The following is a 27,960-nucleotide window of genomic DNA, read 5'->3' on the forward strand; positions in this document are numbered from 1 at the left end:
CCTGGGACGATGCTGCTGTTACCGTAGTCAGTGTTCTCCTGCTTCTGTTTACTTCACTCTGCCTCAGTTCATTTAAGTCTTTCCAGCTTTTTCTAAAATGATCCTGCTCATTATGTTACAGTTATATCCCACAGCTTGTTCAGCCCGTCCCTACCTGACGGGCATCCCCTCGATTTCCGATTCTTCGCCGCCCCAGAAAGAGCCATTTAGCAGCAGTTTTTACAGAATTGGAAACTAAAGGCATAGGGACACTTGGCAATTGAGGGATGTCTTAACAAGCAGTTATATGGTTGTAATGACGCACTACTGAGCCATAAGAACTGCCTTGTTTCAGACGACCACAGCAAGACCTTTGTAAACAGATGCAAAGTAAAGTGAGAGGAAGTGGATACTCGCTGTGCAGTGGCACAGGACCCACCCGCCATGACCAACAGTGATCCTAGAGCGTTCCAAAGGACCCGGGGGGAAAAGGCCTCCAGAATGCGCCGATGAGCTCCGAGTGCCACCCGCAGGCTCTGGGTCTCTTTTTCTTGTTGCATGCATGTGCTTCCTTTCCTAGGGCCTGCTTGCAGCTGATCACTGATTGTCCGCCGGCCGTTCAGGAGGAGCTGGATCTCATTCGTGCCCTTGGGTACCTTGAAGAGTTTGGGGTGAAGAGCCTTCCCCTGCAAGGTGAGACGCCTCTTTGGGCCTCCTGGGAGCGTGTTCTGCTGGGCCCCAAGCCAGGCCCCGTTCGGGGTTTTCTTGGCAAAGATCCTGGACTGGCTTTCCCATGTCCTGCTGAGGCTCGTTTTACAGATGAGGAAACTGAGGCACACAGGGGCAGTGACGTGCTGGGGTCGCCCAGCTCAGAAGGGTCTGAGCCTGGATTTTCCCTCGGGCCTGGCTGTGCCCCCAGCTGCCCTTGATGGAGGGCCTCTAGAAGAGACAAATGGAAAGTCTTCGGGAGCTTTGGTGACTGCCTCATGTGCAATACTCTAAAAGCTGATAACAGGTTTCTGTGTCCGAGGCAGCGTGGCCTTGGGGATGGGGAAGGCTGGCGCCCTCTGGCCGCCTGGGCCTGGGCAGTGTCACTGCTCAGGAATGTTCTGTACCGGGCACATTGCTGGCTGGTCCCGTCCTGGCCCTGTGCCCGCTGGGAGGTCAGTGGGACTGTGGGTGGGCAGCTGGTGGGGCAGACTGATGGGCGGGCCCAGTGTCCTGGCTTGTCACTGACCGGCCCGTGGGCGTGCATTGCTGGGCTCCCGGGGAGCCGTGGGCGCTCCACCTAGAACCGTATCACTGCCTCTGTGCCCCCCAGGTGGGAGGCCCCCACTGGGCATGAAGCCCCGCAAGGAAAGGGGGCGGGAAGGCGGGTGCTCCCTGCTGGCAGGTGCTGGTCGGGCGGTACATGGCGGCCTAGGGGGGGCAGCCCAGAGGCCAGGGTCCCAACGCCAGTGTTCCCTCGGTCCTGTGTTCTCCTGCCTTGGGAGGAGGGAGAAGAGAAGCGGGAGGGTGACTGCCATAGGCCTTCACTGGGAACTGGCCTTTTCCACCAGACGTGATTCGGCTGTTGCTCCCTGACCCATGGCGCCGTCCCACCCTGGCAGTGGCCTCTGCGGCCCTAGGTGCCCACCAGGCCCATCAGGCCTCTTGTCCAGGCTGGACACCCTCGAGTGCTCTGGTGGAAGGAGTCCTGCTGGAGAGCTCCGCACTCCCCCCTCCCCTGCCCCCTGGTGCCCCTGGCCGGCCCACTGTGACCCTCACTCTCCCCTTTTGCCTCGCAGTGCGCCTGTGCCCGGACCGCCTCGGCCTCATCAGGGAGTGCATCGCCCAGGCCCCGACCTGCTACCGGCAGTCCGCCAAGCTCCTGGGACTGGCCGCCCTGCTCCAGGTGGCAGGTGAGTCTCTGGGCCAGGCCCTGGGCGCCTCACGGGAGTCAGGGGCGTCTTGGGGACCCTGGAGGCCCCTCGTGGCGGGACGGGCCCCGGACAGTGCTAGTTCCCATAGAGAACGCTGGGAGGTTGGTCAGCCTGCTGCGTCCCGGGGTGCTGGGGACCCCCTGGTGTCCTGGAGGCAAAGCAGGCCTGGGAAAGATGTAGACGTGGGGGAGGTTCTTGCAGACTCCAGCTTTCCCTGGGCTGGGGAGAGCTGACGGGCCTGAGGCCTCCTTCCGTGGGACGCGCTCTGACCTCCAGCCCTCTGGTAGGAGGGAGCCGGGCCCCCGGGGCTGCCCCTGCTGGTGGCGGCCTTGTGGGCAGCTTGTGCCCCCTGTCTCTGGGGCGGCTCGTGGCTGGGAGGAGCAGTTTGGCCCATGAGGGCCTCTGGGGACCCAGGTCTGGCTCCTCTCCCCCCCCCCCCCCCCCCCCCCCCAGGCCTCCCTGCTCTAGGCCCAGACAGAGCAGGCGCCATGTGGCCCTCCTGGCCCTTGGGCAGCTCCCTCCGCCAGCTGGGTCCTGACCCAGTGTGACTGACCCGGTGTGACCTGCCCTTCTCTGGGCTGCTCCTTCATTTTCTCGTCCTGGTGAAAGTGCGCACTCTCTCAGAAAACCCGTGTTTTCCACAATATCGCTCCTGTAATTTCTCTAGAATTTTGCCTTCTCAGACAAGTCATACGAATTTAGCGTTTATGTGTTTTTTATTACGAGTTTTGAAATCTAGTGAAACTGGGACAGTCGGGGCTGCCTCTCCTTAGGTGTCGGAGCTTTGGCCCTGACTGGGTGCTCCAGGTAGATGGAAAGCTAGGCGGGGCAGGCCTTCCACAGCCATTCCCTTGGAAATGGGTTTTCCCCCCGGGGGGGGGGGGGGGGGAATTAAGGAGTTGAGAAAAGCTAGTTCCATTTGTGCCAAACACTTGTTGTGACCAAAAAAAAAGGAGCATAAATTGATCTAATAATAGAAGTAGGTGGGGGAGCCGGTGATTCGGTATTGTTTTTTGGGGGGAGGGTTTTCAGAACAGGGATGGCTGAAGCTCGGGGCTGGTGTAGACACCCCTCCAAGGCCTTTTAGTGTGGATGTGTTGAGGGCTCTCCTTTAAGAAGATGCTGCTTTTAGGCACCTGCAAAAGGCCTTTAGCTTGTGTGTATGTGTGTGTGTGTGTGGGGGGGGGGTGGGGCAGGGACCTCTGGGGTTGCATGTGAACAGGAATATTGCAGGGTCCAAGCTGAGCTTTAGGACACTCAGGTTAGTGGCCAGAGGCAAAGCAGGTGAGGGCCCTCGTCTGGGGGCAGCAGAGTGGCCTGGCCATGAGAATGGGGCCTGATGCCCGACTCTCTGAGCACCTCGGGATTTCCAGGTTGCTCAGGACCAGGTGGATTTGGTGATGGCCCAAGAGATCACTGCAGGTTAACCTCTTTGTCCTGTTTGCCGGCCTTGCTGTGTACACAGTAAGGGCTCAATAAATGCTTGCTGACTTGACTTCTTGCCCAGGAGAGAGCAAAAAGGAATTTGCTCTCGGGCCAGGATAATGGAACCCAGGTAGACAAAAGCAGGAGCTCATGCAGAAGTTGTTGGGAGGCCGCAGGGGTATTCCTGGGGAAAAGGCCCATTGTCCATCGGGACTCTCACTGTCCTGGACTTTCCGGAGACCTTCCTTACAGTGAGGAGAGCTGTCCAGAAGCAGAAGCTTGGGAAGCTCAAGCCGTGGCTCTCCCTGGGAATCTGTGGGCAAAGGCTGGGTGGTCGGAAACTTCCAGAGCCGGGGGCAGGAGGGGTCCAGCCTCCTGTCTGCCTGAGGTTTTCTCCGCAGCACCCCCACGTCAGAGAACTGGGAACTCTGTGAAAATCTCTGCACGTTGGCATAATAAGCACAAGAATGAAATCGTCTTAGTCCCGGGAGCCAGAAAACGTGACTTAAGAACGATTTGTATTTTTTTTTCCTGGGTAAAAGCCAGTAAAAACACGTTAATTGCATTTGCCTTTACATATGAAGCCGTAATGACTTTGCTTTCTACCCTGTTGATCGTATCACTATAGAAATGGTTTTGTTAATCCACGATGGGAGAAAAAACGGAGACTCCCCAAAAACAGAAGGTCTCTATTTGTGCTGCCCGCGATTAATGACTGCTAATTTGCAAGAACATATTTATTATAAAAGACGTATCATCCGTTGTGTATTGCCTAGCCCTTTCCCCAGTAATTAGCCTCCTGCAAGAAACCATTAAAGATTTATTTTGATAATTGCATTACATTGTATCCTGCAATGTTCTTATGATTATGCTTAGAAGAATTACTGTATGAAATATATTTTATAGCTTCTTAAAAATCTCTTTCGAGAGTCACTGACCTCAGCCCAGCCCCTCTGGCCGGGAGAGATCACCGACCCCCTGGGCCAATTCCATCCCATTAACTGGGTTATGCATCCCACATATACATCTTCAGTCTCTGACTTAACTTAAGCCCTCCTTGATTCCTGTGACCTAATGGTCACAGGCCTGGAGGCTCAGGCCTTTGCTGAACCTGATGGAGACTGGACTGTGGTCCTGACCATCTGGCCTTGGGGCCGGAGCTCCGTGAGTCCAGCCACAGGCCTCGGGCCCATTGCTCTCCTCCGCTGATATCTTCCCAGGCACATAATTGATCTCCAGTTACTCTGAAAGATGATATGACTGAATTGACTTCATGCTAATCACCACAAGTTCTCCTTCTCTTCCAGGGGAGGATCATGAAGAAAGGAAGGGACAGGTTTTGGTGCTTTTGGTCCAACAAGCTCTTCATTTCCAGGACTACAAAGCTGCGAGCATGCACTGTCAGGAGCTGATGGCGGCAGGTAATGTGGACACACCCTGGGCCAGCTGGGCCGGGCTTGCTCTGCTGGGAGTGATGGGAAAAGTCTGGCCTCTGGCAGTCAGTCCCCTACTATGTTTGGAGCCTAGGAGACACCTTACACTTGACCCTCCTCTCCAGCTGGGGCCACTTGGTCAGCCAAGATGGTCTCTGGTTCGTGCTGGGCTTCACTAGGTGGGGGTCGAGTTGGTTTTTTCTGGGCCATGTTAAAATTGTTTCAAGAGTCATTTTATAGTGAATTGTTTATCCTTCTTTGATGGCTTTGTTATAAAATGAATAAATCCCCCATCATGTAAACACCTACTGAACTTTCCTGTCCTTTTCGTTAATTTTTTTCTATTAGAAGTTAATTCAGAGTATATACTTTCCAAATGTTTGACATTTCCAAATTGAACCAGAAAATGTAGTCTCTGTGGAGGCTGGCAGAGCGTCTTTCTGGGGCCATGGCTTCTACCCTTAGGTAGATGGATGGCCATTACCTAGATTGATCAAGCAACATTGTAATTTGGAGTCCAGAAGGGGGGCCGGCCCCTTACTTGAAGGCTAAGTGCCCCTTTAAAGAATTTGGGCTTGCTGCAGAATTGCTGGCCAGGCCTTTTGGGCTGTGTCCCATCTCCTGTTTGAGGGGCATCCCGTTGGAAGGCCCCTTTTAATCAGCCACCCCATGGACCATTTCCTCCTAGGTTTTGGGACACTGAGTCCCAGACAGTTCTTGCTTTCTGGGGGAAAGGGCTGTTGGTTTTGGGCCATAATGCTTTATCTTCCACTGGATAGAAATTATCTTCCTGTTTGAGTAGTTTATTTATTTATATAGTTTGGGGGGAAATTATTCTGGCAGAAGCTTTGGTCTTTGATGTCCAAATTATCCTATTATTCTTTAGATTTCCTCAACTCTCTTGTATTGATTGGACTTTTTGATGGAAACAGAGCAGGAGGATGCAGGTGCTGCCCCTAGACCTGGAGCTGGAAGAGGGCATCCTCAATGTCTTAACAATTAATAATGATAATAGTAATGATTATAAGTAATAATGATAATAACAGCAGTAAATTGATAATAATAATAACAGTCACAACAATAGTCATAAGAGCAACAATAATGACAACCACAACAATAACTTTAACAATGACAATGATAATGATGATCACAACAATTATTATAGCAGCATTGATGATGATGATAACAGTGATCATCATCTTCATCTGGGAACCAGCAGAGCTTTTTTGTCTTGTTCCGCTACTCATTGGATCAGCTTTGAGCTGAGTCGATGATTGGTCACTTCATTAGAGATGTGTTAGCTTGGTCAGACAGGCCTTTGTGCTTCATAAAGTTACTCAGCTTTGTCCTGGGAGTGAGTTGCTCCTCCCCTCTGGTTGGCCCGGAGAGGTCCCAGAATCTTTTCTTGTGCTCCTTCCCTTTGCAGGCTACTCTCCGAGCTGGGATGTCTGTAGCCAGCTGGGACAGTGTGAAAGCTTCCAGGACTTGGCCGCTCGCCAGGAGCTCATGGCTTTTGCCTTGACACATTGTCCTCCCAGTTCTATCGAATGTCTTCTGGCAGCAAGCAGTTCTCTCCAGACAGAAGTAAGTCTCAGACAAGGTTAGGTTTAACTGTGTCATAAATTCATTTTGTCAGACATTTGTTAGATGCTCTTGTGTGGGATAGTCATTAAATATTAGATACCCAACCTGTATGGTCGTCTCTTGTCAGTTAGTAAGCCTGTATTAAGCACCTAGGCTCTGTGTTCAGCATTGGGGACACAAAAAGAGGCAAAAGACAGTCCCTATCCTCAAGGAGCTTTCAATCTAGTAGGAAGACAACAAGCAAATATGTCCAAACTACCTACAGGATAATTGGAAATAATCCTCAGAGAGAAGGTGCTTGAATTAAAGGCTTTGTGTTGAAGGTAGGGTTTAGGGACCAGAAATGCTATAGAGGTGAAATAGACCAGAGATGCTACAAAGGTGAAACGGACTAGAGATGTTGCAGAGGTGAAATGGACCAAAGATGCTGCAGAGGTGAAATGGACCAGAGATGCTGCAGAGGTGAAATGGACCAAAGATGCTGCAGAGATGAAACAGACCAGAGATGCTGCAAAGGTGAAACAGATCAGAGATCCTACAGAGGTGAAATAGACCAGAGATGCTGCAGAGGTGAAACGGACCAGAGATGCTGCAGAAGTGAAATAGACTAGAGATGTTGCAGAGGTGAAATGGACCAAAGATGTTGCAGGGGTGAAATAGATGCTGCAAAGGTGAAATGGACCAGAGATGCTGCAGAGGTGAAATAGACCAAAGATGTTGCAGAGGTGAAATGAACCAGAGATGCTGCAGAGGTGAAATCTATAGGCCTTGCCACCATATTGAAAGTGGGGGATGAGAGAAAGGGAGAAGTCCATGGCTCTTAAGTTGGGTGCCTGAGAGTATAGGAAGGTGTTGCCCTTCACTGTAGTAGGGAAGGTAGGAAGAGAGGAGGATTTGGAGGGAAAGATGATGAGTTCAATTTTGGACCTTTTGAGTTCCAGGTGTCTACTGGACATCTTGTTTGAGACAAACAATAGGCAGTTAGAGATTTGAGCCTGGAAGTTAGCGGAGGAATTGGTAGATCTGAGAATCATCAGCACTGAAATGGGAATTAAATCCATGGGAACTAATGAGATTACTCAATGAAGTAGTCTAGAGGCAGAGAAGAGGGTCCAGGACAAAGCCTGAGGAACAGCATGGTTAGAGGGCATGATCAGGAGGAGATTCAGCAGAAGAGATTAAGAAGGGGGGCAGCTAGGTGGTGAAGTGAATAGAGCACAAGCCCTCAAGTCAGGAGGACCCGAATTCAAATTTGGCCTCCAATACTTACTCGTATGAGTCTGGGCAAATCATTTAATCCCAATTGCCTCGTGCTCCTACTCACCTCCAAAAAGAAAAATGGGAAAAAAAGTTTGAGACTGAAAAGGAGCAGTCACAAAAGGAGGAAGAGAACCAAGAGAGGTTGGGGTGGGTGTGTCCTGAGAATGTCCAGGAGAAGAGGCATCATTTCCGTTTGTTGATGAGCTAGTTAAGAATCAAGTGTCCCTTATTAAAAATTAGGGAGCAAGAGATCCAGGAGAGGAGGAGGGGTATGCGCACAGACTTTTGATGGTCTGTACTGTTTTCTGGTAGACTTCTAGAAATATGGAAAATCAAGAAAGGCCCATCAATTAACCAGTTTTCATCCAGCACTTCCTGTGGGACATGTGTTGTGTTGGCCTATGAAGGTACAAAGAGAAGGACAAAGTGGTCCCTTGTTCATTTTGTATCTTCTATGGAAAAAATGTTGGGAAATTCAGTTACTTGACCCAGTGACTAAAGAGCTCTTGATTCAGTTCCTCATTGTCTTTCATAAGCTGTGTTCCTGTCACTCCATAAAGAGAACTCCACATGTCTAGAAAACACAGGGAAGGAAACATGGGAGGAAGCTGAGGAAGCTCTCACGAGAGAGCTGTTGTTTTCCCCCAGAGCTGAGATTCGTTCTGCTTATTAAAATCAAAATGTGGTGACTGTAAACTGGGAGGAGAGGCGGGATTTCTCCAACTTCCTTTCATGCCGACACAGCCTGTCATCTGGTCTTCAACAGATTCTTTATCAGAGGGTGAATTTCCAGATGTGTCCATCGGAAGGAGGAGAAAATCCCAACGTTTCCATATTGCCGGCACAGTGTCTTAACAAGGGGCCTCTGGAGGTAAGTGGTGAACCCAGGCTGAAAGGGGTAAGAGAAAGGGAGGGAACAAGCATTTATTAAGCACTTTTGTTGTTCGATCGTTTTAGTTATTATGGAGTTCTGTGACACCATTTGGGGTTTTCTCAGCATTTCCTTCTCTAGCTCATTTGACGGTGAGGAGACTGAGGCAAATAGGGTTAAGTGACTTGTCTGGGATCAGCAGCTAGGAAGTGTCTGAGGCTGGATTTGAATTCAGGAAGATGAGTTCCTGATTCTAAATGCAGTACTCTACCCACTGCACCACCTAACTGCCTTATTAAGTGCTTACTGTGTGCCAAACACTGGGCAAAGTGCTTGTAAATGTTATCTCGTTCAGTCCCTATGACCACTCTGGGAGGCAGGCGTCCTTGTTACCCCTTTTTTGTGGGTAAGTAAACTCTTCCTTGGTGTGGAGTCAGGGAGTGGAATGGGACGTATTGTGATTCCAAGGGAAGCCCCCCTTGGCTGGTTGGGTCTCAGTGAGCTGATCACATGGAGACAACCCTAGCCTGATGAAGGAGGTCCAGTGATGGGGGAGGTGGGTGCCCACAAGATGCTTCTGTGACATGACAGTGGTCGTGGCAGCTTCTCCAAGGGTCCAAGCAGCGGACCATTCCCCGACATGCGTAATTCTGGGAGGGGCACAGCGGTGCAGCCTTCCTCCCAGAGCGCCAGCTCCTCTCCTCTGTCTCCCTGAAGTCTGGAAGGACTGACCCAGTGACCAGGGTAGGCCTGGGTCTAGGTGAGATGGCAGCACATGCGTTTAACAGTTGCTTTGAGAAAAACAGACATAAAATGGAAAATCCTGCATGTCCCAAATCTCAGATGAGTGAAATAGACTCCTTCTTCCCCTCTTCCTCCTCCTTTCCCTTCTCCTTTTCCTCCTCCCCCTCTTTTCTCTTCCTCCTCTCCCCTTTCCCTCTTTTCTTCTTCCTCTCTCCTTTCCTACTCCTTTCCTTCCCTTCTTCCTCCCCTGCTCCCTCTTCCTTCTTTCCCCTTTCCCTTTCTTCTTTCTTCTCCTCCTCCTCTCCTCCTTCCTCCCCCTTTCCTCTTCCTCCTTCCTTAGGGCCTTTTGCTCCCCAGACCCTTTCTTCCTTCAGTCTGTCTCTTTCTCCTGCTATGGCTTCTCTCCCAGTCCTTCTAAATGTCTGGGTTCCTCCCTGTGCAGCCCCATCTGTAGGTGAGGGAGTCCTCCCACTGCAGCTCCTCCATGCGTCCTCCTCTCCCAGAAGAACTAGCCCCTCTCTTAGGCCCTCTCAGGCTGAGCTGTGGCCGTGCCTACTGCCCAAATGACCAGGATGTGTCCATCTGGCCCTGCGGCCGCCTGGGTCCCCTTCTCTGGGCCAGTCTTGGTCCTCCATGCTCTGCCCTTCCCTGATCCTCAGATCCCTACCCCCCCCCCCCCCCCCCCCGGAGCAGCGTGTGGCCCCTCTGGCTCCGCCCTGGGACGTTCCCCTGACCCGAGGTGCAGGAGGCTTCAGCCCCAGCTGGGGGATTCGTGCAGTAAACACGTCTATGAGGGGTGCCATGCCGCGGCTTGGAAGCAAGTCGCTGGTCTGATGCCAAGCAGCTTCCTCGGCTTGTCTTCACTTGGATTCCATTCCATGGCTGTCTTGTAGCTGCCTCCTCGGGGCCCCGGGCGATGCAGCTGCTAGCGTGGGCCATTCCAGAAAACATGTATGTCCTGCTGTTGGTCTGTCCCTTAGACCGGGCCCACCGCCCTCTTCACACTGTGTTTGTTTTTTTTTTAAAAAAAAAAAAAAAAAACGGGGGGTGGGAGAAAAACAAAAGGGAGGGAAAAGAAAGAAAAAAAAGGGGGAAAGGGAAAGGGAGAGAAGAAGGAAAGAAAGGAAGAGGGGGAAAGGGGGGGGGAAAGGGGGGAAAAAAAAAAAAAAAAAAAAAAAAAAAAAAAAAAGGGGGGGGGGGGGGGGGGGGGAAAAAGGGGGAAAGGGGGGAGGGGGGGATCAAATCAAATGGGCCAGGGGTTCTTGGTTTTTCCTGCCTCAGGATCCCAAATTTTCCACAGGGTTTTCCGGAATTTTGGGATGGGGCCCCTTTTCCTGGCCCCTCAGCTGGCCCCCTCTTGTCTTGGGTCCATTTCCAGGGGTAGTGGGGCCGTGCTGCTCCCCTGCTTAGGAAGCTGCAGTTTTCTGGCCCCTCCTAGCACAGGCACTTCTTCCTTGGCTTAGGCCACTGACCCCCCAGGCACGCTGCTTTCTTTTCGGTCTGGGGGTTGCCCCCTTTCTTGGCCTGGGCTGTCAGCCACAAGCACTTTCAGTGCTTCTTCCATGCCAGGCTCTGAAGGGGGAACAGCCGCTTGTGGACAAGCACATACGTGCACGTGGGCAAGACCTTGTGTGGCCCGGAGAGCCGCCATGGTCAGACCTTGGAGCCGAGCTTGGAAAGACCCTGCGGGTGCTGAGGGCAAGCCAGAGTGGTCAGCTCAGAGGCCGGGGGCTGGGAGTGGTTTGGCTCAGCCGTGCGCCGACTAGACACTGGTCAAGCGTATTCATGGACGGGTTGGACAAAACGGTGGCTGCCGAGATCCCTCCCAGAGATACGGGCACAGAGCCAAGTGGTGGGTCGTGAGCTTGGGGAAGCCACTGGGAGCCAGCAGATGCTCCTGAGCAGGGTAGAAGCAGCGTCAGTCTTAGGCTTTGGGGCCAGATGGGAGAAGAGAGGCTCGGAGGTGGGGCCTAATCAAGAGGTGTTTCTGTTCCCATCCTGCCTTCTGACTCCCTGCTGTTCCATTCCTGACTCTCCTGGGCCCTTTGTTCCTTCGAATGAATTTTGTCCAGTTCTACATGGCCATCCCCTGATAGTTTGATTTGTAGAGCACTGAATTTGTGTATTTAGCTGATATTGTCATTGTTGTTTCAGTTATGAATCATGAGTGTCTTTCCAGTGGTTTAAGCCTTTCTTCATTTCTTTAAAATTTTTAAAAATAAGTTTTATGTGCACTTTGGTAGATTAAAATCCAAATATTTTGGGTACTTTGCAATAATTTTAATTCTTTCTCTTTTGGCTTTTGTTAGCAAAAGTTCCTTTGGATTTGTTTTATGTCCCACGACTTTGTTGAAACTATTATCACTTCCTTGAAAGTTTTTATTGCATTTTGAATTTTTTCATTGAGCCAAAATATCCTCTGACTATACAGATCATCTTGCCTCACATTTGCTATTCTTTTTCGATAAATGATAAAGTAATGACTATCCTTATTTTACATTATATTCTAGGGAGACGGCTTCTAGCCTTTTTATGTTATAGATAATGCTTGCTTTTGGTTTTAGATCGCTGCTTTTGATCATTTTCAAGAAAGATCTTTTATTCTTTTTGCCATTTTAAGAAATAAAATGAATGAATTCTTCATTTTATTGAAAACTTTTTGTGACTATTGTTATATGATTTAGAATTGTCTTATTGTCATTATAGTTTTCCTAATATTGAACCACCCATTTGGGCCTACTGTAAACCCTGCGAATTTCATAGAAAAATACTTTTTTGAACATATTACTTTATTTCTATATATATTAATTTAATATCAAGTTAATGTGTGATATTGGTCAAAATTTTCTTGGTATCCTTCCCTTGCTTAGGGAATCAGGATTCTAGTTTTCTTCAAAAAAGTAGAATCATAGATTTCGAACTGGCTGGACCTGAGTTTGGCAAGGTGCCTTCTTTTTCTGGTTTCATGAGCTCCCTTACCCCTCCCTTTCCCCGCCTTTCCTGTGTGTGTCTCTCTCTCTCTCTGTCTGTCTGTCTCTGTCTCTGTCTCTCTCTCTTCTTTTTCTCTTGTCTCTTTCTGTCTCTCTCTTTGTCTCTCTTCTCTTTCTCTCTCTGTCTCTCTGTCTGTAGCACAAGGATTGTCATTTAAATATCTAATTGCCATATGAATTCATCTCATCTCAGTGTACTTTATAATAGTTTATTTATGTCTTGTTTAATTTTTCTTTCTAGGACTTGTTTTCTTTTTGTTACTCTTAATTTTATATTTTTGTGAACCCTCAATTTAAAATAATTTGTTTTGCTGGTGCGTGATTGTGTATAAGAGTTTTTAATACCTTTTTTTTTTTCCTGTTCCATTCATTGCAGAAGAATCCTTTTTGCTTTTTTGATACTAGTAGTTTATTTATTTTTCCTTTAAAAAATCAAATTAACTAATTATTTCTATATTTTGTCTTGTTTCATTTTCCATCTCAGTCTTTTTAGAAATAGGTATGAATTTAATTTTCCCCCCGATTACATGTTCAAAGTTTTTAAACAGTTAAAAACATCTTGAGCTCCAGATTCTCTCCCCCCCCCCCCCCCCCCCCCCCCCCCCCCCCCCCCCCCCCCCCCCCCCCCCCCCAAGACAGCAGGGTCTCCACGCACAGTCATGTAAAGCGCTTCCCTCTTAGTCCTTCTGGACTTGAGTAAGAGGCTGGGCTCGGTGACTGCCCTGGCGGGGCTGCCGTGAGACCGGTCCCTCAAGCAGGGGCCACACGGAGCCTTCCCCTGCCGAGCCTTAGTGTCCGGCCGCGCTGACCCCAGCCCGGGCTCTACGGTCTCAAGCTTCCCTCTCCCCTGGGCAGGAGGAGGCCGGCCCCCCCAGCAGCCACTCGGGGGACCTTCTGCACTGGACCACGGCCACCACCAGGAAGGTCCTCTCCAACACGGGCACGACCACCAGGGCCGTGCTGCACGCCGTCAGCGACGCGCAGTGGTGGAAGAAGTCCCTGGCGTACCTGCGGCCCTTGCATGTAAGGGGCTGCCCGCGAAGGCTCCCCCTCCCTCCCCTTCCCTAGGGGTCCCGGGCCCCGAGTTCTCCCCCAGCCCACCCGCCCTCTGCCCGGGCCCCGGCCCCTGCCACGGGCTCATCTTTCAGAGCCATTCTTCTCCCTCCTGGGTGGGCTGTTGGGGCCGTGCTCCTGTGGGTGACCTCGGAGCCTGGGACGTGAGCTTTCCAGCAGCTTCGTGAGCGCCTGAGGCGCAGCAGGGGCCTGAGCTTTCCCTGGCTGCCGTGCCCCCGGCCGCCCAGCCCAGCTACTCCCACAGGATGCCCCGGGCACATGCCTGGCGTGGGTGCCCTGGCTCCCGGGCATGTGCCCGCTGTGTGGGTGCCCTGGCTCCTGGGCGTGTGCCAGCTGCTTGATGTCTGCTGGGCCCGAGCTGCCCTCAGGCAGGGCTCAACCCCGTGTTTCCCCATTCTCTCTCGTTGGGTCACAGACGGGGATGCTGCCTGTGTCTGGGTTCCCCCGATCCCCTGGGCCGAGCCCCTGACGCTTCCTCTTCCACTTTGACCCCCTCAGGGCCAAGACTTCTGCGACGTTTATGGCCGGGGCGCGGGCGCCAATGCGGGCCTGGAGAAGCAGGGCTGCCATCCCTTCTACGAGTCCCTCCTGGCCAATCCCTTTGTCTCCGAGGTGAGTGCGGCCCTGAGCGCTTGTTCTGACCTCCTCAGGGCACCAGAGGGCCTGGGCTTCCTGAGGGTGGCCGCAGCCCCAGGCCCTGCTGAGGGAGGGTCTCGCCCCCGCTGCCAGGTCTGGGGGTCACTCAAGGGGGTTTCATGGGTCCCCCAAATAGTCTGTTTTTGGAAATGAGGCTGTTGGCCAAACGGCCCCGAAAATGCAGCCCCAGAGGGCGTGGCCCCCGAAGTGAAGTCAGCGCCCCCCCAAGGAAAACCCCTAACCTGGGCTCCTCGTCCCCCCAGGCTGAAGTGACCTACACCACGTACCAGCACACCGGCGCCGAGAGCTTCGCCGAGGTCCTGCTGCGGACGGGCAAGCTCGCAGAGACCAGGAGCGAGGCCAACGGCGGCTTCCCCACCACTGAAGGTAAGAGGGGGCCAGTGCCCGCCCCTGGGCACCGAGGCCTTGGCCCCTACAGTCCCCCCCTTGTGGCAGTCACGGCCTGGCTTCCTTCCGGCTCCTCCTCTGGGGCCTGGCAGTCGGAGGCAGGGCTGGGAGTGGGGACATGGGGAGACCCAGCAGGGGCCTGCGGCGTCGCTCACTCATGGGAGGCAAGAACGGGCTGATCATGCACTCAGTTGGCGGCTAATAAATGTGCAGCCCCTGTTAGGGAGGAGCCACCTTCAGAGCTTGTTCTTGAGGGGCCCAAGGCCGGCACTGAGGCGGGCTCCAATGCAGGCCCTTTGGGCCTCCGTCTATCTCTGGGGAGGCCGTGGCAGTTCCCGGACTCGGCCCCTGCGACCATCTCAGAACATCAAGCATTTGTCAGAAGCGAGAGGTTCTTTGTCAGAGAGCGAGCCGCATCGAGAAGGGGCAAGGATGCTCCGGGCTGCCCGGGCGCTCGCTCGGCTCTTCCTGAAGCCGGGATCCCTCGCCCCGAGTCCCTGGGAGTTGCGTCCGGATCAGACTGAGCCGCTCTTTCCGCGAGGATCCCTGGCCTTGCGGTGGCCCAAGTTCTTCTGGCTGTGTTCTTCTCTCTGTGTCCGTTCGTGGGAGTCTTCCCGGCTTTTCTGGAGCCACCACCTCCCTCCCCCTCTCCCGCGGCACCGGAGGCTCACAGCTTGTCAGCCATTTCCTCCCTGGTGCTCGTCCCCTCCAGTTTCTCTGCTCCCACAAAAAGCTGCATTTATATCATCAAATAGATCCTTTTCCCTTTTCCTTGGATCTCTTCTGGATACAGACCAGACCTCATGGGGGCCAGAGAGCAGGGCGGCCTCGGGGCACAGTTGCAGCTGCTGCCCGCAGGGCTCGGCAGCTCCCCGCTTCTCCAGCCGTTCCCCATGTGCGATCTCCTCTCCTCTCTGGCATCCCTCATGGTCCTTTCTGTGCTCTTAGCTGGCGGGACACACCAGGCGCACTCAGAGTATTTCCCGTTGCTTTCCTCTGATTCCGTTTATCTGGGCACTGGATTCCTGTAACACGGACTGCGGGTTTGCCCTTTTTGTGTCTTGGTCACCGGGGCTGGCTCGCCGGGCCCGGGCTCCCCCTTCCGGGGATTGGGCTGGAAAACGGCTCCCCCTCAGCGGGGCCGAGGCCGTGTGGCCGTGGATGAAGGTGCAGCTGCCTCCGCCTGGGAAACCCTTCCTAGGGCTGTGGGGCCTCCGGGAACTGTTGGGGAGAGTGGAAGCTCTGCCTTCATGAGGAGGACCTGAGAAGGGAGAGCGCCCCGTCCCTGGTCCGGGGGGTCCCACTTAGGCCTCTGTTTGTGGCTCCTTTCCAGTGCTGGACCTCAGGGTGCAGGAAGGTCAGCCTGTTGGTTGGCCGTCAGTCGATCAGTCAGCACTGGTTAGGGGGCCAGCCTGGGCCATCCCCACCCTGCGCTCCCAGGCAAGCCCCGCCAGGCGGAAGGGCCTGGGCTAGGAGTCTGGTCCCTCATCTGGGACTGGCCTGGCCAGGCCTGGGCACTCACCAGGACACTGGCTTTCCTCTGCCTCTGTGACCGTGTAGGAAGGCCACCAGCTGGGCAGCGTGGCAGACCCGGAACCATGTTGTCGTCTGCCCTCCTGCCAGCTGTGCCCAAGGTTGGGGGAAGGGATCAGGGCCGGGGTGCTGCCCCCGAGGAGCCTTTAGTCCTGCCCAGGGGGAGAGGGACATCCAGCCCAAAAATCAGTGAGAATGTTCTAGAGATGATTCTAAGCTAGGGTGGGGCTGGGGGGGGGGACTCCAAGTGTAATACAGGTGGGGGCCAGCCCCCTGTGAGGGGTGGCCTCCCCTGGCTGTGGCCCCCCAGACCCCTGTGGGGCACAGCCCCCATGGAGTTTCCCCCACACCAGGGCCCTCGCCGGGCGTCCCCAAGCCCCCGCCCTCCTGGGGTGGCCCCCGACCAAGGCTCTCGGGGATGGGTCACCCGCTGCCGGGCCGACAGTCACCCCGCGCCGCTTCTCTTTTCAGTTCTCCTCCGGCTGGCCAGCGACGCTTTCCCCCACGACATGACCCTGGCCCTGGCCTATCTGCTCGCGCTGCCGCAGGTGAGTGGTCCCAGGGCGGCCGAGGCCCCTCCCAGGCTCTGACTGAGGCCAGCAGCGGTCACATGGGCGAGGGCCCGTCCGGCTCTGAGTCCAGCTGCTGGGCTGGGGCGGGAGCAGCAAGACTTGGACGGGAATCTCGCCCCCCGCGCCGGAGCCCAGGGCCTGGACGGGCCTTTAACCCCTTAGAACCGGGCATCTTCTCTGGGGCCGAGAGAACAATGGTGATGAAAACGACAGTGGTGCAGGTTATCACCCGTGTACAATAGTGAGCACGGGGCTATTGCCAAGTTCAGGTGAGCTCGGACAGGACGAGCTCCCCCAGTGGCCGCAGTCTCAGCCAGGGAGCAGCTCTCACATGTGCCTCCTGTGCCCAGCTGGGGGCCCAGGGGGCCAGGCAGGAGCAGGGTTGTCCTGGGCTCCAGAAGCCCCGTACACTGGGGTGCAAAAGCCATGGAGACAGTGCAAGGTTCTCAGGGAGGGGGCGGTTGGGGTGCAATGGGCCGGAGGAGGGGGATACAGGAGGCAGCAGCGCAGAGGGAAGGAACCCCGGGCAAAGTGGGGTGGGGGGGAGATGTAGGGAGCCGGGGGGGGGCAAGCTGTGCTGCAGGAAAATGCCCCTGGCAGCAGTGGGACAGGAGACTGAGGGAGGCCGGGGCAGGGAGAGCCCGAGAGCCGGGGGCCTCCATGGAGAGCCCCTGTGAGGTACCCTCTGACAAGGCCATGGCCCAGAGCCATCCGGGCTGACATCTGCCCTTGGGCTGGGCCCCAGCGGGGTGGTTTTGAGCAGTGGACGGTCCTTGTGGGTGCCACGGGCTCACGGTCAGTCGCTGCCTCTCCCTCGCAGGAGGCAGATGCCAACAAGTGCTTCGAGAAGCAGCCGCCGTCGGCCCTGTGCCTGCAGCTGGCCGCCCTCTACTACAGCCTGCACATCTACTCCCTGCTGCTCCCCTGCTTCAAGGACAGCTGCCATCCGCTCTACAGGGTGAGTGCTAAGGGCTCCCCCCGCACCCCCACTGGTCGTGCCTCCCACACCGCCTGCTAGGGTTCGAAGGCGGTCAGACAGGGGAAGGATGGGGGCCCAAGGAGTGCAAAAGCCCCCGCTCACCTCGGTGGCAGGGAAGCCGGGGGCCGGGACACTGAGCGGTCCCTCTGGAGCCGGGTCCTCTTCCCGCCGGGAGGCCCCTTCCACAGGTGACATTTCCCTGCATGAATGAAACAGCCTTCGGGGCTCCAACGTCCCCTCTAGCTCTTCTTTAATTCCCCTCTTTACAAGGCTGGAACGGAAAAGAAAGTAATTGGTTAGCGTCTGAGAAGGAGCTTGGCTCGTTAGTCCTCTGCCCAAGTCCCTCCTGGGCCGTCCTGGTGACTGATGGAGCTGAAGCAGAAATCTGGATCAGGACCGACCCATTGACCTCCACCCACTGCTTATGACCTGTTCGGTCCCTTCTTTCCTTCCCTTCCCTCCCTCCTTCCTTCCTTCCTTCCTTCCTTCCTTCTTTTTTCCTTCCTTTCCTCCTCCTCCTCCTCCTTCCTTAGTTTCCTCCTCCTTCCCTCTTTCCGTCCCTCCCTCCCTCTCTCCTTCCCTTCCTCCCTCCTCCTCCTCTTCCTCCCTCCTTCTTCCCTTCCTCCCTCCCTCCCTTCCTTTCCTCCCTTCCTCCCTTCCTCCCTTCCTCCTTCCCTCCCTTCTTCCTTCCTCCCTCCCTCCCTTCCTTTCCTTCCTTCCTTCTTCCTTCCCTCCCTCCCTCCTCTCCCTCCTTCCCTCCTCCCTCCTCCCTTCTGTTCCTCCCTCCTTCCCTCCCTCCCTCCCTCCCCCCTTCTTTCCTCCTCTCCCTCCCTCCCTCCCTCCCTTCTGTTCCTCCCTCCCTTCTGTTCCTCCCTCCTTCCCTCCCTCCCTCCCTCCCTCCCTTCTGTTCCTCCCTTCCTCCCTCCCTCCCTCCCTCCCTCCCTCTCCCTCCTTCCCTCCTCCCTCCCTCCTTCTCTCCTTCCCTTCCTTCCCAAATGACTGTGACTGTCACCATTGCCCAAGTCTGAGGGATGCTGTGCAGCTGCTGGGTGGGGAGGATCCGGGCGGAGTTTAGGAGGGCTCCTCATCCTCCTGGAGCCTCAGGGATTCTGGGATAAGATTCCTGCCCACCCAGTGCCCAGGGACCCACACCAGGGCCTGAATAAGGAGAGCGGCCGGCCGGGTAAAGCTCCTTAGGGATGGTGGGGAGCAAAGGCTCTGAGCCCTGGAATGGGGAGGTGAGACCTTGGGCTCCTCCCAGTCTTGCCCCTTGAGCCCAGGAGGACCTTCCGATGCCGTGGACTCTGATGCCTTCACTTGGCGGATGAGGATCCGAGGCCCAAAGGGAGGGCCCTGTGTCCGCAAGTGGCCGGCCCTGGACGCTCAGGCCGGTGTTGCTGCTCCTCCGTTCCCAGCCTCCTTTCCCAGTCTCCAAAGTGGGGCTGACCGTCTGTGTGGCCCAAAGGCGGGGGCAGGGGTCCCTGAGCCGCGGCCGGCCTGACCTCTCCCCCTTGTTTCCCGGGCGCTGCAGGCCGATCCCAGTGAGCTCATCCGCACGGTCACTGAGTACGTCTCCGGCCTGGACGGCCGGGCCTGGCCCGAGGAGCTCGCGGGGCTGGTGCAGCAGCTGGCCTTCTACCATGAGCGACTGCTGGACCTCACCCAGGCCCAGCTGCTCCAGGGCCTGCGCAAGGGCGTGGATGTGGCCCGCTTTGCTGCCGACGACCAGTACAAGAGGGAGACCATCCTGGGGCTGGCCGAGTGAGTGTGTCCTCGTCCCCTTGGCTCGCGGCCTTTTGTGGGCTCAGGGGTGGGGGCAGCAGCCAGTGGGGGCCGTGGGGCGGGATGGGCCAGATGTTGGGCTCTGCGGGGGCCGGCTTCCATGGAGGACGGAGGGGAGAACAGGGGAAGGGGGCTGGCAGTAGTCCCCAATGTCTCCCAGGACCTGGGAGCTGGGCTGAGCACTCTTGTGAGACCCCGACAGGAGGCCGAGGACCCCCGAGCAGGACCCTGTCAGTCGGTGCCGTCTGTGGTGCCAGCTCTGGGCTCTCCCAAGGGAGCGGCGTCAGGTGAGGGTGGGGGTCTCGCTGGCACTGACGGGTTTGTCCTTCCTCCCTTGGGCTGCCACCCATGCAGGACCCTGGAGAGCAACGTCTACAACGTGGCCCTCTCCCTGGCCCAGCGCTACAACGTGCCACGCTGGGAGCTTTACATGACCCACCTGGAGTTCCTCTTCACCGACAGCAGGTAGGCAGGTTCTGGCTCCTCCAGGCCCTGGGTCGTTGCCGGTCTGTAGTTAGACTTCAGGGAGGCATGGAGGGGCTCGGGGGGCTCAGGACTTTGGACAAGTGGACTCCTGGACTTGTGGAGGGGCTCTCGCTCCCCTGCCCCTGGGTTCAGTCTGGCCACGGCCTGTGATCCGGCTTCTCCCCACAAGACACCCCCGCTCCGGGCTCAGCATTTGAGGGGAGCGGCCTGGGGGCAGCCAGAGGGCTGGGGGGGTCAGCGTGTAACCCGCGGCAGATTCTGGTCCGTGGAGATGTGGACGCGGGGAAATGGAGAAGGTGGCGCTTCCAGAGCTCTGTGGGTCAGGAGCCACTCGGGAACCCCGTGACTCCCCCCCAACATGGGTCTGGTCCCTTCCCTCGGCTCGTGCAACTGCGCTCTACCTCCCCCATCATCCCCTTATTGCTGTCGCCTGGGTCACAGCAACAGACGCCTTTGGCGTCCCTCATCTTTCAAATATGTTGCTGTCTCCTCCTTCCCTTTGGTCTTGCTGGTCCGTGGACCCCAGGATGCCAGGGCTATTCACTGGGTCCTCTTGGCTGGGATGCTACAGAGGTTGGCCATTTTACAGATGAGGAAACCGAGGCAGACGGGGCTAAGCGACTGGCCCAGAGCCCCCTAGCCAGGGAGTGTCTGAGGCTGGATTTGAACCCAGGGCTTCCTGATGTCAGGGCTCTCTCCACTGAGCCACCCGGCTGCCATCCTAAAACAGTGCTTACTTGAGCCCCAGGTGGCTAGAGTCAGGGCCCAAGTGGATCCAGGGAGGATTCTGTCTTGGGCTCTCAAGAGGGTCATAATTGGGATGGTGGAGCACCTACTGTGCTCCCAGCACCTTCTGTACAGATGTAGTCTCCCCAGGAGACAGCTGGTGTCATGAAACCCATTTTCCAGATGGGGAGGAAGTTGAGACAGATGGGGGGGGGTCGTCACCAAGCCACAAGCATCCTCTGAATCTAGGGCGGGCGCTCTCTGTCCGCTGCGCTTGGTGACTGCATCCAGCCCCAGAGCAGCATGGAAGTACGGGGGGGGGGGGGGTCCCCTGGCAGGGGAGCTGGAAGAGCAAGCGTCCCAGGGGTTGAGACCAGGCTCCCCTGGAAGGAGGGGCAGCGCCAGCTGGACACACACTCTGCCCCCCCCATTGGCTGGTGCCCTGGGTCGAGGTTTACATTTCCCTTAGTCAGGGCTCCCCATGCAGGAGCGAGCAAGCACAGACTGTGGGGAGGGGGAGGGGGTTTCCCCCCCCGCCCCCCCGACTGTGCTGTCCCTGCCCAACAGGAGGGTGGCTTTGGCTCTACAGCCTGAGCATTCAGCACTGGTCCCAACACCAGGACTTTGGCAGCTCTGGACCCTGAGCTTGGATTTCAGTGTGTCCGTTCTTTTCTCAAGGTCATCAGGTTGTGGTGACTCCGGGCCTTGTCTCATGAATGGAGCCAGAGCAGACCCACGTGTCATGTCTCCACCTTGGAGCGTGGTCCTGCTCTCTCCTTCCACCTCCCCCTTTGCTTCCCCTCGCTCCTGGGCTTGGCCCGGAGGGTCCTTCTGTGCCCGTGCTCAGGAGCGCCGGGAGCCCTTCCCCCCCGTGATGGTAAGCTCAGTCTGTCAGCTGTTCTCGGCCGTTGTATTTCGGGCTTTTTGCCCCTTCCTGGTGGCAGCTGATAAGTCTTGTGTGAGTTTGGGCGTGGCAAGCTCCCTGATCCTGGGGCCGTCCTTGTGTCTGCTCGCGGGCCTTTCTCTTGTTTTCTGGAAGCTCTGAACTTCGCCTTTTGGAGCTTTCATTTTGGGGTTTCTCTCAGGAGGTAACTGGTGGACTCTTTCTTCCTCCACTTCTCCAAGAGATCGCGGCAGGTTTATTGTAAGATTTCTCATAATAGAATGTGGGAACTGCCTTTTTTGTGCTGCTGTCCAGGCAGTCTGGCAATCCTGGCGTTTTCTCTCCCGATGGGGTTTCTAGGGCTGCGGCTTTTGCTCTGAGAGACTTTTCCTCTCTTTTTTCAGTCTTTAACATAATTTTCTTCTCTTTTTTTCATCACTTTCCCCTCTTTTTTTCAGTCTTTGACGTCATTTTCCTTTCTTTTTTCCAGGCTTTGACGTCAATTTCCCCTCTTTTTTCAGTCTTTGATGTCCCTTTCCCCTCTTTTTTCAGTCTTTGGTGTCACATTTTTCTCTTTTTTTCAGTTTTTATGTCATTTTCCTCTTTTTTAGTCTTTTTCATCATTTTCCTCTCTTTTTTCAGTTGTTGACATCATTTTCCTCTTTTTTCAGTTGTTGACGTCACTTTCCCCTCTTTTTTCAGTCTTTGATGTCACTTTTCTCTTTTTTTCAGTTTTAACATCATTTTCCTCTCTTTTTTTAGTCTTTTTCATCATTTCCCTCTCTTTTTTTAGTCTTTTTCATCATTTCCCTCTCTTTTTTCAGTCTTTGATGTCATTTTCCTCTTTTTTCAGTCTTTGATGTCATTTTTCTTTTTTTTTCAGTCTTTGACATCATTTCCCCTCTTTTTTAGTCTTTGACATCATTTTCTCATGTCCTGTGACCTCTTGGGGAATCCCTCCTTCCGTTTGAGCTGGTCTGAGTTTCAGGGAGTTTGTGGCTTGCCCACGTTTGGTGCCCTGGCGTCCAAGCTATCAATTCTCCCTGCAGTTTTTCTTGCACAGCTCTCATTTCTTTCTGACTTTTCCCTTAACCCCTCACATTTCCTTGCTGTCTTCTGGGAATCAGGGCTGATAATATCCCAGCTGAGTTTTCCTCTGAGATTTTCTCTGAGTTTGTGTCTTGAGTCTCCCGTGGCCGGAGTAGTTCATGATGACGAGCATCTTCTGTCTCCTCATTCCTCCAGCCTGTGGCCTGACATTTGGGTATGGACACTCTGGCCCTCGTGGAGGTTGGTCCTGTTGCTTATCTCTTGAGCTTGCGAGTTACTCTGCATCTCAGGGACAGGTTGGGGACCTTGAGCTTCCATTGCTCCCAAAGGGTCCTGATCTGGGGCTGCCTGCCAAGGCTGGGCACTGGACAAGAGTAGACGCTGCTGACCCAGGCCCTGGGGGCACTTTGAAAGCTGTGATGGTCCATGGAGTACAAGTGCAGCCTCCCCTTTGGCTTGAGATTCCTGGCCTGCCTCCCAAAGCCTGGGCTGGAGGCTAGAACTGAGGGGCTGCTCTGCCCCTGGCGCCCCTGCCTGGGAACATTGGTGATCAGGAACGCTCCTCCCTCTGGCTGCTCTGGGCCTGTGGCGTGGAGCTGGGCAGGGGCCCCCCACAGTCAGTTTGCAGCTGTCCTGAGGCAGAGTTCTGCTGTGGGCCCAGAGGTGCTCCTCTTAGCCTTGCTAACCACCGGTTAGGGCTCGATGCCCCTGCCATGCTTTCCAACTCTGAGCTCTCTGTCTTTCCTTTGGTCCCTAAAAGTGTTCTCAGAAATTTCCTTGTGTTGATGGTTGTAAAGTTTCTTTTTTTAAAGTACCAAAGGTTGCCTGAGCGTATACGTGATTTCATTTAGAAGTTAAACCAGTGGGAATTAATTGCCAAAACAGAGCTCAAAGGAACCCGGAAGGCCTCTGTCAGCAAACACTGGGCGTGGAGATGCAGCCGCGTCCAGAGGTCAGCGCCGTCCAGAGGAGAAGCGTCTGTAAGGGTGCCCAGGGGAGGACGTGCCGCTGGGAGCACCCTGGCTGGGAGAGCCGAGGGAGGCTGGGGAGGGCTGGCCTGTTCTGGGACAGCCGAGCGCTACCTTGCTTTCTTTCTGTTTTTAAAATAGTATTTTATTTTTCCCAACATGTGCAGAGACAGTTTTCAGCATTCATTTTTGTAAAACTTGGTGTTCTAAAATGTTTCTCCCTTCCCTGGCCCTCTCCCAGACAACAAGTGATCTGCCAGAGGCTAAATAAGTGCAGGCTTTTAACCCCATTTCCATATTTGTTATGTCATGCTAGAAAAATCAGACCAAAAGGATAAAAAAAACACACACACAAGAAAGAAAGAAAAAGGTGAAAATCCTATGCTTTGAGCCACATTCAGTGTCCCTAGTGCTTTCTCTGGCTGTGGATGGCATTTCCATCCCAAGTCTGTTGGAATCGTCACATCACTACTGCTGAGAAGAGCCAAGTCCATCAGAATTGATCGTTGTATAGTCTTGTTGCTGTGTACAATGATCTCCTGGTTCTGCTCACTTCCCTTAGCATCAGTTCCTCTAAGTCTCTCCAGGCCTCTCTGAAATCATCCCGTTGGTCATTTCTTACAGAACAATAATATTCCATAATATTCATATACCACAATTTATTCGGCCATTCTCCAACTGATGGGCATCCACTCAGTTTCCAGTTTCTGGCCACCACAAACAGGGCTGCCACAAACATTCTTGCACATACAGGTCCCTTTCCCTCCTTTAAGATCTCTTTGGGCCCAGTAGTAGCACTGCTGGATCAAAGGGGATGCACAGTTTGATAACTTTTGGGGCATAATTTCAGATCACTCTCCAGAATGGCTGGATCACTTCACAAATCCACCAACAATGTATCAGTGTCCCAGTTTTCCCACATCTCCTCCAACATTCGTCATTATCTTTCCCTGTCATCTTGGCCAGTCTGAGGAGTGTGTAGTGGTATCTCAGAGTTGTCTTATTTTGTGTTTCTCTAATCGATAGTGATTTAGAGCATTTTTTTATATGACTAGAAGTAGCTTTAATTTCTTCATCTGAAAATTGTCTAATTCCTTTGATCATTTATCCGTTGGGGAATGCACTTATGTCCTTATCAATGTGAGTTCTCTCTGTATTTTAGAAACGAGGCCTTTGTCAGAAACTGGCTGTAAAATTGGTCCCCCAGCCCTCTGCTCCCCTTCTAGTTGTGGCTGCATTAGTTTTGTTTGTGCAAAAACTAGCCCAAGGGCTTTCAAGGAGAAACCTCATTTGGTCCTGACTACAAATGAGAAATGCAGAAACGGGCCTGACTCCCAGCTTCTTCAGCTCTAGAACAGGGGCCCCTCCTCCATATGTCCTGACCCCTGCACCCTGTCCCCAGGGGCTTAGAGAGGAAGCAGAAATGGCCACCGAGTGCACAGGTGAGACCAGCCCCGGCTTGGGAGATGAGGGGGCCTCCAGTCCTTCCTGTGGGGAGGACAGGATTCAGATGGACAGACAGGTGTCCATGGAAGGTGCTCTCAAATCGCCGTGGTTGCAGTCACTGAAAGGCTTCTTTGTAAGCCTCTGTTTAACCAGGGTCTGCCAAGAAAGAGACCTTCGGCCCTCCGTCCGCTCCAGACTTCCCTTCTTACCTGGAGGCCCTGCTCATATGCCCGTGCCGACAGGGAGCCGAGTCAGCACCTCTAGAAGGGGACAAGAGCAGAACTTTTACTGATGGAGCTCCTTGGGGTCCTCCCAATAGCCATTGGGCTGCAGATGGGGAAACTGGGGCCAGACACAGGGAGGGATTTGGCTGGTCATGAGCATGGAGCCCGAACGTTTGCTCACTCTAATTGAGGCTCACTGTTTCTCTTCTCTCTTCTCTGTCTCTGGTCTCTGTCTCTGTCTCTGTCTCTCTGTCTCTGTGTCTTTGTCTCTGTCTCCCTGTCTCTCTCTGTCTTTGGTCTCTGTCTCTGTTTCTCTCTGTCTGTCTCTCTCCTTCTCTTCTTCCCCCCCCCCCAAGTCTGTGCAGCCTCATCCTCCCTTGCTTCCCCCCTCCCCGTACAAGGTGGGCTAGCCCGAGCTCAGAACCCCGAGGTTGGAGAAGCTGTGGCCTGTAGGGCAGCTTCTGCTGGGCGCTCTCTGAGGTCCTGGGGGCCGGTTTGGGCCAAGGACTGTGGGCCACCTTGGGGGGCTTCATGGGGGTCGGCACCATGCTCTCCGAGCCTCAGAGCAGCCTAGTCCTGCGCAGCCCAGCGGGCATCACTGCCGGACATTGCAATCCGTCCATCTGGCCTTCCTCTGCCTGGGGGTGCCCGGCCCCATGAGAGGCTGCTGACAAGTCACTGACGGCTGGGATTGCGGAGGATGGGGAAGCGAGGGCAGCGGGCGCTCCCTTCCCCGCGCTGCTGGTTAGTATTCACTGCAGATTGCGGCAAGACTAAATACATTTAAATAAATTATTTGTCCTGTAATTGCAGTGCGCCCTTCCCCCCCGCGCTTTTTGTGAATCCGGCTCCTTCCTGGCGTGATTGACAGCTGGAAGCCATTACAGAGCCCTTAATCACGGGCTCAGGATTAATAATTCATGCCCTGTGCATTGTGTGCTGCTAAAAGCCAGTTTATGCCGATAGTTAATCTTTGATAGTCAAATATTCCCTATTTGTGTAAGCCGCTTTATGACGGAGCCTGGTGGGGAGTGAGGCCCTCAGCTCTGGCGGGGGCCATCATTTCTCTGGCTGACGGAAAGCTGGCCGTGACCGCCCGGCACCCGCCGCAGCCCCCCGCGCGTGGATCCATGGGACGCTTTTTTGGACTGCAGCCCGTGCTCCAGTGGGGGGAGAGCAGCTTCTGCCGGGGGAGGCCGATGTGTGGCCATTGATCACGGGCGTCTGTGAAAGCCGCCGCGCGCTGTGATTTCCTGGAGGAGGAGGGGTCTGATTCGTGGTGGGTCAAGAGAGGATCCCCCCTGGAATAGGGGCCCGAGATCGCTAATGACAGACTAAATTGTGGGTTCATTAAAACCTGGGGAAGGAGAATGGGGGGCAGTTTTGCACTTTTTTTCTGAGGTTGAGATCACTCTCCAGCTGGAGGAGTTAGGTTGTGTGGCAGATCCACTCGTGCTGTGGCTCATGGAGCGTCAGGGTGAAGGATGGGCCCGGTTCCCTTTGGGGCAGGGGGAGGTCTTACGTCTCCTCTGGGCCAGGCCTGGGTCGGTTCTGTAGTTTGGGTCATCTCTGTGGGGCTTGGACGGCACCGGCTTTGTGTCTCAGGGAGGTGCGGATGGAGTTCGTGGAGTTCGCTGGCTTTTCTGCAAGCTCCACTTCCCGCTCCTGCCGTTTTCAGACTTAATTTGAAGTGTTTTTTAGTGACTTTGGGAACAGAACGATTTTGGGTTAATTCCCGATACATCTGGACATTCGGCTTTGCCTTTGTGGGCAAGACCTGCAGTCTTTCCGTTTGCATTTGCCAAAGACCCAGGGATGTTGTCCAGGAGAGGTGGGGCTGGCCAAGTTGCTTCATCTCCATTTCCCATCAGTCAGATGGGCCAGTGCTGCAGTCATGGCACCCCGCCTTGTCAGGGGGACCTTTGCAGGGGCAGGCCGCAGCTATGCGGTCCTTCGATTCATGAGAGAGTCCTGGTTAGTCCCTCCTCCTCGTCTCTGAGGAGTTGGGCCTGTGACAGGGAGCCAGCCTCCCATTCTCTGTCTCATGGCACGGGGTGACCGACCAAACCATCTCCCACTGTGGTGATGTGGGCTGGGGCCACGCCACCGGGGGCAGGGATGGGCACGGTGCCCACCTGCCCCTGCTCCCACTCTGGTCTGCCCTTGAGGGCCCGGAAGCTTGGAGGAGTCTGGACATGGCAAGAATTTGGTGACCCTGATGAAAACATCCCCAAGCTTTTATCAGTCATTGCTCCATCTTGTGACTGTGGATTCTGCCTTCCAGTGCCCGCCCTTCGGTTTGTGATGTTCCTAAGGATGTTTGCACTTTGTTTCCCATCAGGAGGCGGAAGGTTTAGATGGTGATTCTGGCCTCCGGTGCAGTGGGATTGGTTATATGGTTTCCGCTGTTTCCTGGCTCTTGGCTTTGCTCCCTGAGCCCGGGCTGGGGAGGGATGACTTTCTGTCTTTGGGACGTGGTCCTGAGCACCACTGGGGACCTCTTGGTTCTGTGAGTGGGGCCCCGTGACTTGGGGCTTGGAGGCCTCCGTGGTCCACTCCTGGGTCCCAGCCTCCCGTTAGCACCATCTTGGGTCACACCCAGCAGATCTGGCCCCTTGCGCCCGCTTCTGATCTTGCTGACTGACGTCTCCTTGTCCAGAATGGGTCTCCCCAGCCTCTGCCCATCTGAAGTGTTCCGAGGATGGCGGTCGATCTGCTTTTGGTACAAATCCCACCAAATCTGCCGATGGGCTTGGTTAGGAACAGAGTGAGGTTTTAAGATGATGCTTCCCAGCTCCTCCACACGCCTTTCCCGGTTCCCTGAAAACCTTCTGTCCTGCCACAGACTTTCTTAAAGGATCCTAACTCGAACCCTCTTCCTCCCCATGCCCCTCTCCCTTAGATTGTGTTTTTGGTGTATTTGTTGTATCTTCCCTTCCCCCACGTACAGTCTCTGGGGTCTCTGTAGAGCGACCTTCCTAGAGG

The 27,960-nt window shown here is 54.7% G+C and overlaps 1 protein-coding gene across 1 annotated transcript in view; it reads left to right on the forward strand.

Moving 5' to 3' along the window:
* Window positions 1-27,960, forward strand: part of NBAS (NBAS subunit of NRZ tethering complex) — a 99,012-nt gene that overhangs the window by 47,565 nt on the left and 23,487 nt on the right. The window contains 12 exon segments of the mRNA XM_031949614.1: window positions 560-672; window positions 1,767-1,880; window positions 4,634-4,747; window positions 6,186-6,343; window positions 8,370-8,474; window positions 13,064-13,231; window positions 13,781-13,894; window positions 14,182-14,305; window positions 16,331-16,407; window positions 17,252-17,389; window positions 18,942-19,171; window positions 19,547-19,657. Of these exon segments, the coding sequence (XP_031805474.1) occupies window positions 560-672; window positions 1,767-1,880; window positions 4,634-4,747; window positions 6,186-6,343; window positions 8,370-8,474; window positions 13,064-13,231; window positions 13,781-13,894; window positions 14,182-14,305; window positions 16,331-16,407; window positions 17,252-17,389; window positions 18,942-19,171; window positions 19,547-19,657 (1,566 nt within the window).

The sequence above is a fragment of the Sarcophilus harrisii genome, chromosome 2 (assembly GCF_902635505.1).
Source record: "Sarcophilus harrisii chromosome 2, mSarHar1.11, whole genome shotgun sequence".
NCBI lineage: Eukaryota > Metazoa > Chordata > Mammalia > Dasyuromorphia > Dasyuridae > Sarcophilus > Sarcophilus harrisii.